The following is a 13427-nucleotide window of genomic DNA, read 5'->3' on the forward strand; positions in this document are numbered from 1 at the left end:
ACTTTGGCTTCCAAAGTACTGCTTGCTTAGATAGTTCGAGTATTTAATTTGTGGGGGACCTTCGAGCTTCGGAGCTTATATAGTGTCTGGAAAATTTCAAAATTCGTCATTGCATCCTTATAATCACCACAGACTACGGATCAAGCTCGACCTCTTTTATGCCTAGAGTGGTCTATCATTCAGTAGGTCTCGGAAGCAACGTCAATAGGCTGTGGCTCGATAAATTTGTGAACAGTAATAGTAAAATAATACGTCGCTTAGGGTACGGGTTGCTGGTGACACTTTCGCTTTACATATTAACACCAACCATCGACAGACTGATCTTTGGGCCAACAATGTTTTCTGGTAGCTCCAAGAGAAGTGATAAATATACTACTGGTCTCATTAATAATAGGAACGACTGTTTTGCGAATTCCTCTGTGCAAGCGTTGGCATCTTTACCAAGATTGACTTCGTATTTGAACGACTTTCTGAGGCAGGTGGCTGCTTTAGTGGAAGCGGACCATGATAAACTCGACATCCAGCAGCGTGAGAAGTTGAATCACATTTTAGACCACGATGTCCTGACTCCTAAAGTAGAGGCCGGTAATCCCATAGATGCGCAAGGTAGCCTTGACAGAGTTGTCAGTTCTGAAGCAGCCATCTCGAGAATTAAATCGTCCAATTCAATTAGTACACTGCAGGATGAACCAAGGCCAGGGGACCATACACCTGCGCTTTCGACGGCACAGCACTCTCTGGCGGACAATGAGAAAGAAAATGATGGAGCTGACAGTAGCAAGATGCCAAGAATCCTCATGCATCAAGGGTTGGCTAAGATCCTGTCGCAACTCCAGGAGACCATTTCTTCTTCGAGACACATTTCTGTCTGGCCGCTGCTGCATATTCTCGAGATAATATTCAACGCCAAGATCTCTACAGGGCAGAACGATGCCCATGAATTGACCCAAATCATCCTCGAGACTTTGCAAAAGGAGAATTTGAAGGTGAGGAAATATGTCAAGGCGAACAAGTTCGACGTTGAATTGCCAGAGCTGCCGTTCGGAGGAGAGCTTGCCGACCATCTGGTGTGTCTCAGGTGTACGAACTCCTCGAAAGTGAACGTTCATCCATTCATCATATACCCGCTTACCGTTCCGCAGACAATGTCGGCCCGGCTCTCTGACATGGTCTCGGATAATCAAACGGACACCATAGAGGGTTATTCATGTCTCACATGCAAAGTCTCGGCGATTATTAGCAACGAGAAGGCCCGCGGTTACGAGAACACCTCAGCTGAGGAAAGAAAAATCATAGAGACTCTACAGAAGGCCCTGCCTGATCTCTCAATCAACGACGAGCTCTCCCACGACCTTACGTCGTATATTAACTCCTACAACAAGGACGGTGTGGTTCCGGCCAGCTTGAAATCCACTATAGTCAAAAAGACTGTGGTTGTGAGGTCACCCAGTATCCTTGTCATGCATCTATCGCGCTCGATGTTCGATGGGATGAGTTACGCCAGGAACTCGTGTGGAGTAGCGTTCGAAGAGACTTTGGAATCTCGGGAGCAGGTAATCCGCAATAACAAATGTGTCGGTATTAACCCAATCTCTTACAGACTGAGTGCCATCGTTAAGCACACAGGTTCACACTCCCAGGGCCATTACGAATGCTATAGGCACAAGCCGGACTTTGTCAAGGACGTGACCACCAAAGCGGTGATCAATAGGTCTCCCGTGATAGACACTACGTTGATAAACGCCGACCACGACAAGAACGCAAACGGAGCACAAGGACGAAACGGCCCTTCGCCGCAGGATTTCCTCACCAACACTGACTTTTCCCTGAACAGCTCAGCTTTGTCCTCCAGCGACAACAGCGAAGCCAGCACCGACGATTACATTATAGAAGGCGCCGACAGCGCCAGGCCCAGCAGGAAGCCCTCCGCTCTGCAGAAAATTACGGGATATCTCTCCAGAAGGGGCTCTGTCAGCACAGACACCGAGCAACCGACGGCCGCCTCTCGAAGCCGTGCTGCAAGTATCGCTACAAGCGACTACAGTCGCAGCAGAGGAGGCAGCATTGCCTCTGCCCAGATGGAAAGAACAGTCTCCACGGACTCTCAGTCCTCCTTTTTCAATTCCTCCGAGTCTAACGTCGGCAATACAAGTGCCAGCGACGCCGACGCCCTTCCGGGCGACAAGCGACTGTTCAAGAAGATAAAGAGCGTCGCCAGCTACCCTTACTGGCACGTATCAGATGCCAAGGTGAAGGAGGCCAAGACAGATCAGGTACTAGGAGAGCTCAGATACGTCTACATGTTATACTACGAGCTCATCTTGTAATAGCGTAGTTTAGTATACTAATCATCAAAGTCGGGTGACCTTGCTAGTAAGGCTGTGAGGTTCAAACCTCTTCTCGCAAGTAATAAGTAACACTGTTCTATCGATGAGATATAGCATAGAGCCATCGTTTTCACCTTCATTGTATAGTTCAGAAGTAATTCGGTTGTTTGTGGGAAGGTAATAATCAAAGCTGAGTGGACTTTGCGTTGGTTTTGGCAAGTTTCTGGTTTGTGTTTGTGCAAAATCGAGGAAATTAGCCTGTAATGCTTAAAGTATGTCAATGATTCTTCTTTTATCTAAAACAAGGACTCTAGTTTGACTAACAACTTAATTTTATGGAAGAACTTCAAACTCTCGAAGAGAGAAAGCAGCGGCTCGAAGGGTAGGATAACCTCTGCAGACATATCTCCGCCGTCACAGGGCAGTCCGCATGGTATTCAGCATGTGAGGACCGTTCCGGTACGGAAAGCATCGCATTCTTCTCACCATTCAACTTCAATTTCGAGAAATGGGTCTCGCAGCATGTCGTCGCCGGAGATGGCCATTAAAGCGCTTTACAGCTACCAATCGCAGAGCCCTAAGGAGCTCTCTTTTCTGGAGGGAGAGTTCTTTTATGTGGTTAGGGAAGAAACGGAGTGGTTCCATGCATCTAATCCTTCGACGGGCAAACAGGGAATGGTGCCAAAAAGTTACTTTGAAGTTATCGATAAGACAAGACCACGTTCTTCGAATGCAAGCTTGCTGAGCCGACGTAGCAGCCATGGCCAATCCAAGATGGGCTCGCTTTACGCGATTGTTCTCTATGACTTTCAAGCTGAAAAGTCCGATGAACTGACGGCTTACGCCGGCGAAAACCTGTTCATCTGCGCGCATCACAATTACGAATGGTTTATCGCAAAGCCCATAGGCAGATTGGGCGGGCCGGGACTGGTGCCGGTCGCGTTTGTCAGTATCGTTGACATAGCGACCGGTTATGCGACTGGTGACGACGTTAGGGACGATATAAACGCAGTGAATATGCCAACTGTACAGGAATGGAAGGGGAACATCGCCAAATATAAGGCTAGCAATATAAGTCTGGGTTCTGTCGAACACCATCCTGCGATAGCCCCTTCCACACAACACTCATCGACAATATTCGAGTCCGGGATTATAACAAAGGCATCCGTTGATAATTTTGGCTTGGAGGACGAAAAGTACTGGTTTGAAGTGCATTGCACCCTTTCCACCGGCAAAATGAGGAGATTGAAGCGTTCGTACCAAGATTTTTATGATCTTCAGGTTAAATTGCTCGATTCCTTTCCAGCTGAATCTGGTAAATTACGAGATGCAAATGGACAATGGACGAAGCGTATTATGCCATATATCCCTGGTCCAGTGCCTTACGTTACAGATACCATTACAAGAAAGAGAAAGGAGGACCTCAACGTATATGTGAAGGACCTGATCATGCTGCCGGACTATATCGCACATTCTGACATGGTAAGGCATCTCTTCAGTCTAAGAAACAATGGGTTCGACCACGAGCAGAATATGCCCCAATACAACCTCAGCGAAAAGGATGGAGAAACCGCGGTTTTCGGTAGTCAAGCTGATGGACTTCCGCAGGCTCGACCAAACGAGGATAATACACTTACGGGTGAGGACCTGAAACTCTATGAAAAACTTTCGGAACTTTCTTTATCCAAGTCTAAACCACATTCGCGACCTCCCAGCACTCAACCACCTGCATTGAAGCCAACCAAAATAAAATTCTATTACAAAGATGATATTTTTGCACTCATGTTGAATAGCAATATAACGTATGCTGAGCTGCGCAGCAAGATTGCTCCGAGGATCGACGTAGAGAAATTCAATCTGCAAGTTAAGTTGGCCGACGGTGCCATCGAAGATGTCACGACCGATGCTCAGGTGGCGCAGATAATTCAAGCTAAACTCAAGATAACAGTTTCGGACTCCTGACTTCACAGAGTTTCGTGAGTATTGTATTTCTATAACGGGGACGCATATAATCATACATTGTGGCCTAAAAAGCATCCATATCTACATCCATATCTACATCTTCATGCGCATCGCCGTCGATGATAACTCCTGGGTAATCGTCGTTGTTGTCCATATCATAATCGAAGTCTTTTTCTGTAAAACGCTTTCGAATCCATTCCAACCACTGAGTATAAGCGAGTTTCTTCATATCCTCCCATTTAACAACCTGCAACCTAGCGTCCCGAGCTGACTTCCTCAACCTGGAATACAACAAATCCGTTTCCCACGAAATTGCGTGATCTGACTGCAAGACTTTCAAAGGATGGCTTGAGCTCGTGTACGGGAGATACATCTCATCCACGCTGTCTGAGTATATCTCATTGTTTTCCACATATCGTTGATGGTTGCGCCATCGCTGCTCCATTTGAAGACTCTTATCATCGTTAAGATTAAGGCTCTCTAGATCATATAGTAGTCTCTGTTTCTTGTAGTTGCAGATTCCGATGTGATCAGGGCTGTGAGGCCTCTTAATCTTGAACTTGGACATTGCAACGATACCAGCCTCGCCTTGACCGCAGTATTTTGATTCTCCTGAACTTTATGACCTTAACAACAGGACATCAATCCATACCTTAAGCTTTCAATTCCGCTGTTCTACCATCAATGGGAGATTTCTAGAACTTTCCAACGGCTGTCACTAAGTCAGGATCAATCTCAAAGTCGAGACAAAGCTATGGTTCAACTGCCACTCTCAGAATCAAATCTCAGCTGAATTACAGAGCTAATGAGACCTCTAACTCTGTGCTTTGTGGCACAAAAGTACATATATTGTTCTTGGTGAGTTCACTATAAGCTCGCCTGCGAGGGTTCTCCGAGATTACGCAAAGCCAAACGAGATATCTTGAAGAAATAGGAGCACTAAAGCTTCATCTTGGAGCCTATTAGTTTGAGCTACTGCCAATTGACACCGTTAGAGTTAAGCTATGAGTTCGAAGACCGATTTGAAGCAGCTTTACACGCCTCCGATGACCAATAGGAAGTTCGACCTGTCGCAATCGATTAAGGAATCGTATAAGACTCAGCAGATTCCGTTGCAAGAGGATTTACAGGATGTAGGAAGCAATGGATGGAGCACTAATGTTGAGCTGACTAGAGAGGAGATAGATCAGGAAGTGAATGGCATAAATGAGCTTCCCCCAGACCTCTCAAAGCTGATCGATGCGTTTATTAACGACCTGAAGCAACCGAAATACGTGAAACCACTAAGCATACTGCAGCTGTCCTCTCTTTTTCAGAACTTCTACACGAAATTTGACCGGTCCTCATTTAATTATGTGGTGAACACATCCAATAATGGTCAACCAACCTTCCTAGCAGCGAAAGAAACGCTTAGCAGCGGGCTGAGCGGTATATTTGCTCGAAGCCGAAGCAGCAGCGGAAGCTCTTTTAAGAGGGATAGGAGATCTTCGTCTTTACTCAGTACGGATTCCAATAATGCGACGCCTATGCTGTCGCCGGAAGAGATTAACAGGCAGCTGAGATTGAATGAGATTAATAATTTGAAGGTTGAGAGGTTTATGGAATTATGTGAACGAGATGTGTTCCAGCGTTTATCTAAGGTGGGAACCTCTGTACCATCACCATCTAGAGATGATAAAGGCAAAAAGGTAACAGAAAGTGACACGCTAAAGGTGGCTAATTTGTTTCGAAATAGCCCTGAATATGGCGAATACGATAAGCTACTGTTTGAAAAAATGCAACTCCTCTCTAAATTGGCAGCAGATGGAAGAATTGATTTAGCCAAATTTTTAGATCTACCGGACAATGTGGACCTTAATAGGTTTGGTGAGATTCAAAACGTTCTACTCAACCTTGTCTACCAATCGATGGGTCCCGGCGAAAAAGTTGAGACACTGCTCAAAGTGCATCAGTCAATGATGTATTCTCACGTTATGTCCAATGATGAATTTCTATCGCTAATCATATTTTATGCCATTAAAGTGTGCCCAAAGAACATATTCCTCAACGCACAATTCATAAGATTGTTCAGATACAAGAAAAAACTTGTTCAGAAAGAGCTGTTTGCTCTGACAAACCTGGAAGCTGCTCTTGTGTTTATTGAAGGGCTAACTCTCTCTGACTTCCCTAGTGAGCTGCTTGAACAATTATCGTTGAATGAGAAGAAGTTACTGGAGAGTGCCATAAGCAGGAAGATTTCACTTCCAAATAAGCCCAATATCTCTCAAAATGTCGATAATTGTTCATCAGATATGCAGCATCCGGAAGTTTTAAGGTCGAACTCCTACGACGGTTTCCGATCCGCTTTCGATTCATCGCTGCGGAACATCTTTGGCAAGATGAGATCTTATACACCACCCACTTCATTACAACCAACATCGCTGCCAAGATCAACTTCCCAGAGCTCATTTGATAATGATAGAAGGCATTGCCACGCCGCTGTACCCAGCTCTATGAGACGATTCAAGGATAGGAGTTTTGAAGATTTAAAACTATCAGAAATGAAGGAAATATTTGAAATTTACCAAAAGCTTGTTAGTTAAATCACTAATCGGATATATAGCAGGCTACTGAGCATTTAATGTGACATGCAGGGTTATGGTTTCGTGACTTAGAGTTTCGAGAGGTAGTCCACGACATTCAGCAACTGCGCTGACGCTTCAGCGTAAGCTTGGCAGGGTATATACTCTTTGCTCTTGGCCAAGGCCGTGAGTTCCGCAATCGTTCTCTTCGCATAATCCATCGACTTGCTTGTGTTTTGCAGATAATCGATAGCTTCGTGTTTCAACGAAGCGTCAGTGGTTCTCAGCTTCAAGATATACAGCAGAGTCGTGTCGTCCTTCTCTTGACCATAGCGCAAACCGTGGATGATAGGAAACGAAAGCTTCCCCTCGGATATATCCTCCGCCAGGCCTTTGTTGGCAATCATCTGCTTGTCGAGCAAGTTTTTATAGTCATCTCTTACCTGGTATATGATCCCAAGCAAATTGCTCAGCGGGACAAGAGAAAACGGTAGCGGTGCCGCGGTCAGCCTCTCCAATATTCTCACCGTTAGCCTAAAAAGACCGCCAGTTTTATTCATGACCATGTTGAAGTACATTTGGTCATCCGGAATGATCTTGGGCAGGCTATCCCTCCAGTAAATGTCGAGGCCCTGGCCTCTATGCAAGTTTATCATCTCTTCGTTAAAGATCACCATCAAATCCCTCAGCAGTACATTGTCATCCCTGGCGATGTCCTGTAGGATCTCCATAGCACCGAAATACATGTAGTTTGCCGTATTGATAGTCATCGGTGTGCCAAATATCAGATGTGACGCGGTCAAACCGCGTCTAATCTGCGAATTATCCTCAATATCGTCAATAAGAAGACTCGCATTATGCAAAATGTCCACCAGCCTCGTCACCAGCTCGATCTTGCCCTCTGGAATGCCATATATCATGTTGAACACGCCGATCAGCTTAGACCTAAAATTCTTGCCTGGTTTTGAAGCAATGTGATCGTAAGGTTGCAACAACGCCTTTTGACTAGCCTCATCCCAGGCCGGAGGAACCGAAACCAGCTTCTTAACCACTTCCATCGCCACCCATCTATTGTGTCTTGTACTGCCAAGCCAGTAGTCAAGGCCTTTTTCTTAGGCGAAGGGCAATGATTTTGCACTTTGACCATCACTATCTAACTTTGATGGCAACGGGCATGAAGCAGCTCCTCAAGTCCTCATGGATGCCGTATTGCTGAACATAATTGGCAGTGTTCCGCTGGTGACCAAGATCTGGGCGATCGGATGCATCAGTCTTTCGCTGTTGACGACTACCAACGTTCTCGACCCAGCAAAGACGATCTACAGTTTTGACCTTGTCTTCAAGAAGGGCCACTATGAGAGGATTGTTTACTCGCTATTCGACTATGGCCAGTTTGACTGGGCTTCGATCTTCAACATCTTCATGAACATCAACCATCTGACGGTACTGGAGAACTCGTTTGCGTTGAAAAGGCGCTACTGCTGGATAGTTACTCTGATGCTGGTCAGCATCATCGCGATTAGCAGTCTGGAGCAGCCGATTCCGTCGCTGGGCATCATACTGCATGAGAACCTGGTGTACTATCAGATCCGCAAGAACGGGGACGACTTGCAGTTCAGACTTCTCGGCGTGTTCGAGGTCTCGCCTCTGATGGTCCGATTCTACGTCGATGTGATGATGCTCGTTGTGTTCAGGAGGAGCTGGCTGCAGGTCTGCATGAACTTCATTCCGGGACACTTGTTGTACTATATGGACGAGACGGTGCACGATATATACGGGATCGATCTATGCAAGACACCCTACGACTGGTGGCTGGACAGCAGACGGCAATCTGCTAGGTGAGCAGAGGCACTTTGGAAAACTTGGCTTGCTTGCCGTCCCTTTTCTTGGGCTTGGACGGCCATTTCCTGAACGTGTCTCTCCCTATCAAGAGCGGTTTCTCCAGCTTACGGCTGATCGACTGGATCTCCAACCTGGACGGGCACCCGCTGTTCTGCAGGCTGTCGGAGATGTCTCTGATGTCGATACTGTACATTTGTGCGATTTTGCGGATCGAATTTGCGTCATCGCCCACCAGACAGGGCGGTGGCAGACGTTCTGTGTACGAGGCCGCTCTTTCAGTCGAGATCTCATCTATGAGGAAGCTCAAATCGTTTGAAATTTCCCTGTAGATTCGCAGATCATCTGGTAACTTGAGCATTCGACACTCTTCAGAGGGACCCAGCAGTTTCGGTACTTTCAAATCATCATAGTATAGTTTTTCCTGCAGTTTAACTAGTCTTTCCAGATCGTTTTTGGCATCGCGATAGAACGAAACGTCTCGCGAGCAGTCCCGGCCCTCCCTGCCGTTGCAGAAACGGGGCCTCTGCAACGCTCTTAACTCGCAGACCTTTGCCATGGGCCGCGACGCTGCCACGGGTGCCGGTTTGCTGGCTCTAGCCTTCGGCTTATAGACAACTCTCTTGCGTTTCCTCAGTTCCATCAATTCCCAGCAGCGGCTGCAGCCCCGGTTCACCCAAAATCCCGCCTTCGACGAGCTCTCTGTCTCTTGTCTTCACCAGCAAGTGTACGTGTGAAATTTTTCTAATGCTCTGTAGCGATGAGTAGTTAACAAACCAACAGTAATCGGCCTTCGAGACCTGCAAGCGCTCCTCCAGGTTGAATCTGAAGAACTCGTCAATGCGATTGCGAGTCTCAGGATCCTGTCCCGCCCCGTTCGAGTCGTCTCCATAGAGAGGCAGACCTATCTTGGACCAAACCAGCAGGTGATGAACGTCCGGCTCAAAATCGTACGGGAAGTCGTTCCTGGTCACGCTGTAAAGACTCCTACTCGAGAAACAGGCCTCGATCTTCTGCTCTCTTGTCTTGTATCTGTCGCTATTCAAGAACTCGATCTCTTCGCTCGACCACTGCAGCTTCCGCAGTACATACGTAGAGAGATCGACTTTGCCAAGAGATCTCCTGTGCTCCCGATAGCGTCGGGCGCACTCGTCGTCCCTGTGCAACCGGTCCAGCTGCCCGCTGGCGATCAGCTGCTTGATTTGGTCCCAATCCATGCTGCTCGTCTGTCGTCTCTACCGAGTAGAACAAACGTCAGCGTTATAACTGCTACATAAACGAAATAAATAGACAAATAAATAGTGAAAGTCGAGCAATCGCGAGATTAAAACCAGCAAAATCTCCTATCCGCGACGATATCTCAGATCAGCCTCGAGAAAATGCATCTTGGGTTGCTTCTTCCTTTATAAATGGTGGAATGCGACTCGTTCAGCACCTTTTGCGTCATATGAGCTGGCAGCAGGAAGGGCAGCGTCATCCCGAGCGTCAGATAGGAAACATACAGCAGCGAAAGTCTTGTGTTTGCAGCCATCCTGGACTGTCTTGAGCGATTGATGGCTAGCAATTGGGCCGCTATCGCGAGCGTAGTATCAGTAGTATATATATACGGCTGCTTCCTTCTCCGGATCGGCTGGGAAGACTTGAAGAATGCGGTGTCGACGGAAGGGTACCTTTAGAATATGATCACCAGGAAGGTAACCATAAGATAAGCAAGCTGGTGTACTAGATGGGGCCATCGGCCATCGCTGTCGCTCCGTTTTATCAATAAGAGGTTTAAGCTCGGAATCATGCCATTATTTTTTTTATACGACGAGTCTATTCATTCGTTTAGCAGACCACTACGCCCATCCGCGCACAAGAGGCCGGATTCTAGAGGCGTTGGGGGCTCATTCGAATAGCAGCTGGCTGCTGAGATGTCGGTGGGTCGCCATCCTGGTTCGCCCTCCTGGCGACAGCGAGCCTGGCCCGGAGCAGACGGCCGGGGATCGCTGTGGCAACTGCAGATCGCCAGCGGGACCTCGGCTCGAGCAATTGAGCCTGGAGAGCGCCTGGGCAGTGTGCTGCGAGTCGAATCTTGAAGTGCTGGCTTATGAAGTTTTTCGTACGATGTGACTCGGGTAACAGTATGGTATGGTAAACAAAGCTGGGACGGCTGTTTGGAGAGCTCATTGACGTTGGAAAGAGAGGCCAAGGTGGTCAGGAGCGGTGATTGTAGGGAGTATGAGTGCTGCGTTGCCTTCTATCCAGCTGGCGGTGGACTACGGTGTGCTTTCGACGGAGATCGCAGACTTTTTGCAGCATTACAAGCAAGAGAGTGCGGTGCGGGAAGATGGAGATGGCGAGGCCGTTGGGGAGGGACCAAAGTACATTGGAATGTTGCAGAGGGTGGCCAACAGGGAGCTGGATACGGTTTTTATAGAGCTGGACGATATTTTCGAGTACCAGCAGAGGAAGTTTGCCGAGGGGAGTGCAGGGCGCTCTGGCGGGGCAGATCTGGTGGCGGTCATCGAGGAAAACACGAGCCACATGGTCGAGCTGTTCTGTCGGGGCATAGATAAGCTGATGCCGCTGCCTAAGAAGGAGATCGACTACAAGGACGATGTGCTGGACGTGATCTTGAGTCAGAGAAGACTGAGGAACGAGAGAATGGTGTCAGAGAGGACGAACGAGATCAGGAACGAGAACTTTGTCGATGGAAGTTCGGTTCCGTCGTCTAATTCGGAGGCTCTGCGGGAGCTCGTGGAAGAGGAGGCGGAGTTGTTTCCGGCAAAGTTGACCAGAAGGTATCATCTGTACTTCAAGCCGCTGTCGTCGCGGTTCGCGCATCACAAGAAAGATGTATTGTCGAGTTCGACGCCGCTGTCGGTGAGGCAGGTCAAAGGAGACTATTTGGGGCGTCTGATTACGGTGAAAGGGATCGTCACAAGGGTGTCCGATGTGAAGCCGGCGGTGCTGGTTGTCGCATATACGTGCGACCAGTGTGGTTACGAAGTGTTCCAGGAGGTGCATTCTAGGACGTTCACCCCGCTTGTCGACTGTACTTCGAAGGAATGCTCGCAGAATCAAACCAAGGGCCAGCTGTTTATGACCACAAGGGCCTCTAAGTTCAGTGCGTTCCAGGATTGTAGAATTCAGGAGCTTTCACAGCAGGTGCCGATGGGTCACATTCCAAGATCGCTCCCGATTCATATTGACGGTCCGCTCGTAAGATCAGTTTTGCCTGGGGATATCGTGGATATTACTGGGATCTTTCTGCCGGCTCCCTACACAGGTTTCAAGGCGCTGAAGGCAGGTTTGCTGACGGAAACTTATCTTGAAGCACAGTATATTCATCAGCATAAGAAGAAATTTGCCTCCTTCGATCTGTCATATGGCGTTCAAGACCGCATAGCGCAGTTGATCTCGGAAGGCGACGTTTATGAGAGGATGGCCAAGTCTATCGCACCTGAAATCTACGGCCATCTCGATGTAAAGAAATCGCTGCTGTTGCTGCTGGTTGGGGGTGTGGAGAAAAGAGTCGGTGATGGGATGGAAATTAGAGGTGACATTAACGTTTGTCTCATGGGAGATCCCGGTGTCGCTAAATCGCAACTACTGAAAGCCATCGTCAAAATCTCCCCGAGAGGCGTTTACACCACGGGTAAGGGTTCCTCTGGTGTTGGTTTGACCGCAGCAGTAATGAAAGACCCAGTCACCGACGAAATGATTCTAGAAGGTGGTGCGTTGGTCTTGGCCGATAATGGTATTTGTTGCATTGATGAATTCGACAAAATGGATGAAAGTGATAGAACAGTGATTCACGAAGTCATGGAGCAGCAAACAATTTCCATTTCCAAGGCTGGTATTAATACTACTTTGAATGCGAGAACTTCAATACTGGCTGCAGCAAATCCGCTGTATGGTCGGTATAACCCAAGGCTTTCGCCTTTAGAAAACATCAACTTGCCAGCTGCGTTGTTGTCCCGATTTGATGTGCTCTTCCTTTTGCTAGATATGCCTAACAGAGAACAAGATGAAAAGCTGGCAGAACACGTTGCATATGTGCATATGCACAATAAACAGCCTGATCTGGACTTTACTCCAATAGAACCTGCTAGAATGCGAGAGTATATTGCCATGGCAAAGACTAAAAGACCTGTCATGAGCGAAAGTGTTAATAAACATTTGGTTCAGGCTTATGTTCGACTAAGGCAGGACTCGAAAAGGGAGTTGGATTCAAAATTTTCGTTCGGCCAGGCAACGCCGAGAACGTTACTAGGAATAATAAGATTGTCTCAAGCGCTGGCTAAACTAAGACTGGCAGACACTGTTGAGATTGATGACGTGGAGGAGGCTCTCAGATTGGTAAAAGTCTCCAAGGAATCACTTTATCGGGACAACAGGCGTAGGAACCAGGAAGAGGAGAATCCAACCACAAAGATTTTCAATATAATTAAGAAGCTGGCTCAGGAATCGGGAAATGAGTTTAGACAAGCTCTGCCGTACGAGACAATCGTTAAAACCGTAAGATCTAGAGGCTTTACCATGGTACAACTGAATTCCTGTATTCAGGAATACAGCTACCTTAACGTTTGGCATTTGATTAACGACGGAACTCAGCTGAAGTTCGTTGACGACGGCTCCTTTGATGAGCCTTCACCAGAGCCTCCGAGAGTCGCCCAACCTGCATCGACAAACAATCAAACTGAGGTGAGAGCTGTTGAATCGGACTCAGAGATGCAAGACGCCTAGATAGATT

General features: G+C 47.5%; 10 protein-coding genes across 10 annotated transcripts; 5 read left to right on the forward strand and 5 right to left on the reverse strand.

Moving 5' to 3' along the window:
- Positions 1–158: 158 nt before the first annotated feature.
- UBP16 (putative ubiquitin-specific protease UBP16) lies at positions 159–2327 on the forward strand (the record flags this gene model as incomplete). Its single annotated transcript, XM_037283363.1, has 1 exon — positions 159–2327. The coding sequence occupies one exon, from the start codon at positions 159–161 to the stop codon at positions 2325–2327; it is 2169 nt and encodes a 722-aa protein (XP_037139259.1).
- A 522-nt stretch (positions 2328–2849) lies between these two features.
- On the forward strand, positions 2850–4289 carry BEM1 (phosphatidylinositol-3-phosphate-binding protein BEM1; the record flags this gene model as incomplete). The annotated part of the gene is made up of 1 exon (XM_037283364.1): positions 2850–4289. One exon carries the CDS (start codon positions 2850–2852, stop codon positions 4287–4289), a length of 1440 nt encoding a protein of 479 aa, XP_037139260.1.
- Positions 4290–4353: 64 nt separating this feature from the next.
- HG536_0D01080 (uncharacterized protein) lies at positions 4354–4857 on the reverse strand (the record flags this gene model as incomplete). Its single annotated transcript, XM_037283365.1, has 1 exon — positions 4354–4857. One exon carries the CDS (start codon positions 4855–4857, stop codon positions 4354–4356), a length of 504 nt encoding a protein of 167 aa, XP_037139261.1.
- A 436-nt stretch (positions 4858–5293) lies between these two features.
- On the forward strand, positions 5294–6871 carry MUK1 (guanine nucleotide exchange factor MUK1; the record flags this gene model as incomplete). The annotated part of the gene is made up of 1 exon (XM_037283366.1): positions 5294–6871. One exon carries the CDS (start codon positions 5294–5296, stop codon positions 6869–6871), a length of 1578 nt encoding a protein of 525 aa, XP_037139262.1.
- Positions 6872–6939: 68 nt separating this feature from the next.
- Positions 6940–7908, reverse strand: BTS1 (farnesyltranstransferase; the record flags this gene model as incomplete). The annotated part of the gene is made up of 1 exon (XM_037283367.1): positions 6940–7908. One exon carries the CDS (start codon positions 7906–7908, stop codon positions 6940–6942), a length of 969 nt encoding a protein of 322 aa, XP_037139263.1.
- A 139-nt stretch (positions 7909–8047) lies between these two features.
- DER1 (derlin) lies at positions 8048–8692 on the forward strand (the record flags this gene model as incomplete). The annotated part of the gene is made up of 1 exon (XM_037283368.1): positions 8048–8692. One exon carries the CDS (start codon positions 8048–8050, stop codon positions 8690–8692), a length of 645 nt encoding a protein of 214 aa, XP_037139264.1.
- Positions 8685–9332, reverse strand: HG536_0D01120 (uncharacterized protein; the record flags this gene model as incomplete). The annotated part of the gene is made up of 1 exon (XM_037283369.1): positions 8685–9332. One exon carries the CDS (start codon positions 9330–9332, stop codon positions 8685–8687), a length of 648 nt encoding a protein of 215 aa, XP_037139265.1.
- Positions 9298–9906, reverse strand: HTC1 (Htc1p; the record flags this gene model as incomplete). Its single annotated transcript, XM_037283370.1, has 1 exon — positions 9298–9906. One exon carries the CDS (start codon positions 9904–9906, stop codon positions 9298–9300), a length of 609 nt encoding a protein of 202 aa, XP_037139266.1.
- A 143-nt stretch (positions 9907–10049) lies between these two features.
- Positions 10050–10220, reverse strand: MIN7 (Min7p; the record flags this gene model as incomplete). Its single annotated transcript, XM_037283371.1, has 1 exon — positions 10050–10220. One exon carries the CDS (start codon positions 10218–10220, stop codon positions 10050–10052), a length of 171 nt encoding a protein of 56 aa, XP_037139267.1.
- A 689-nt stretch (positions 10221–10909) lies between these two features.
- MCM7 (DNA replication licensing factor MCM7) lies at positions 10910–13420 on the forward strand (the record flags this gene model as incomplete). The annotated part of the gene is made up of 1 exon (XM_037283372.1): positions 10910–13420. One exon carries the CDS (start codon positions 10910–10912, stop codon positions 13418–13420), a length of 2511 nt encoding a protein of 836 aa, XP_037139268.1.
- Positions 13421–13427: the final 7 nt, after the last annotated feature.

This window comes from Torulaspora globosa, chromosome 4, assembly GCF_014133895.1.
Source record: "Torulaspora globosa chromosome 4, complete sequence".
In the NCBI taxonomy this organism is placed as follows: Eukaryota; Fungi; Ascomycota; class Saccharomycetes; order Saccharomycetales; family Saccharomycetaceae; genus Torulaspora; species Torulaspora globosa.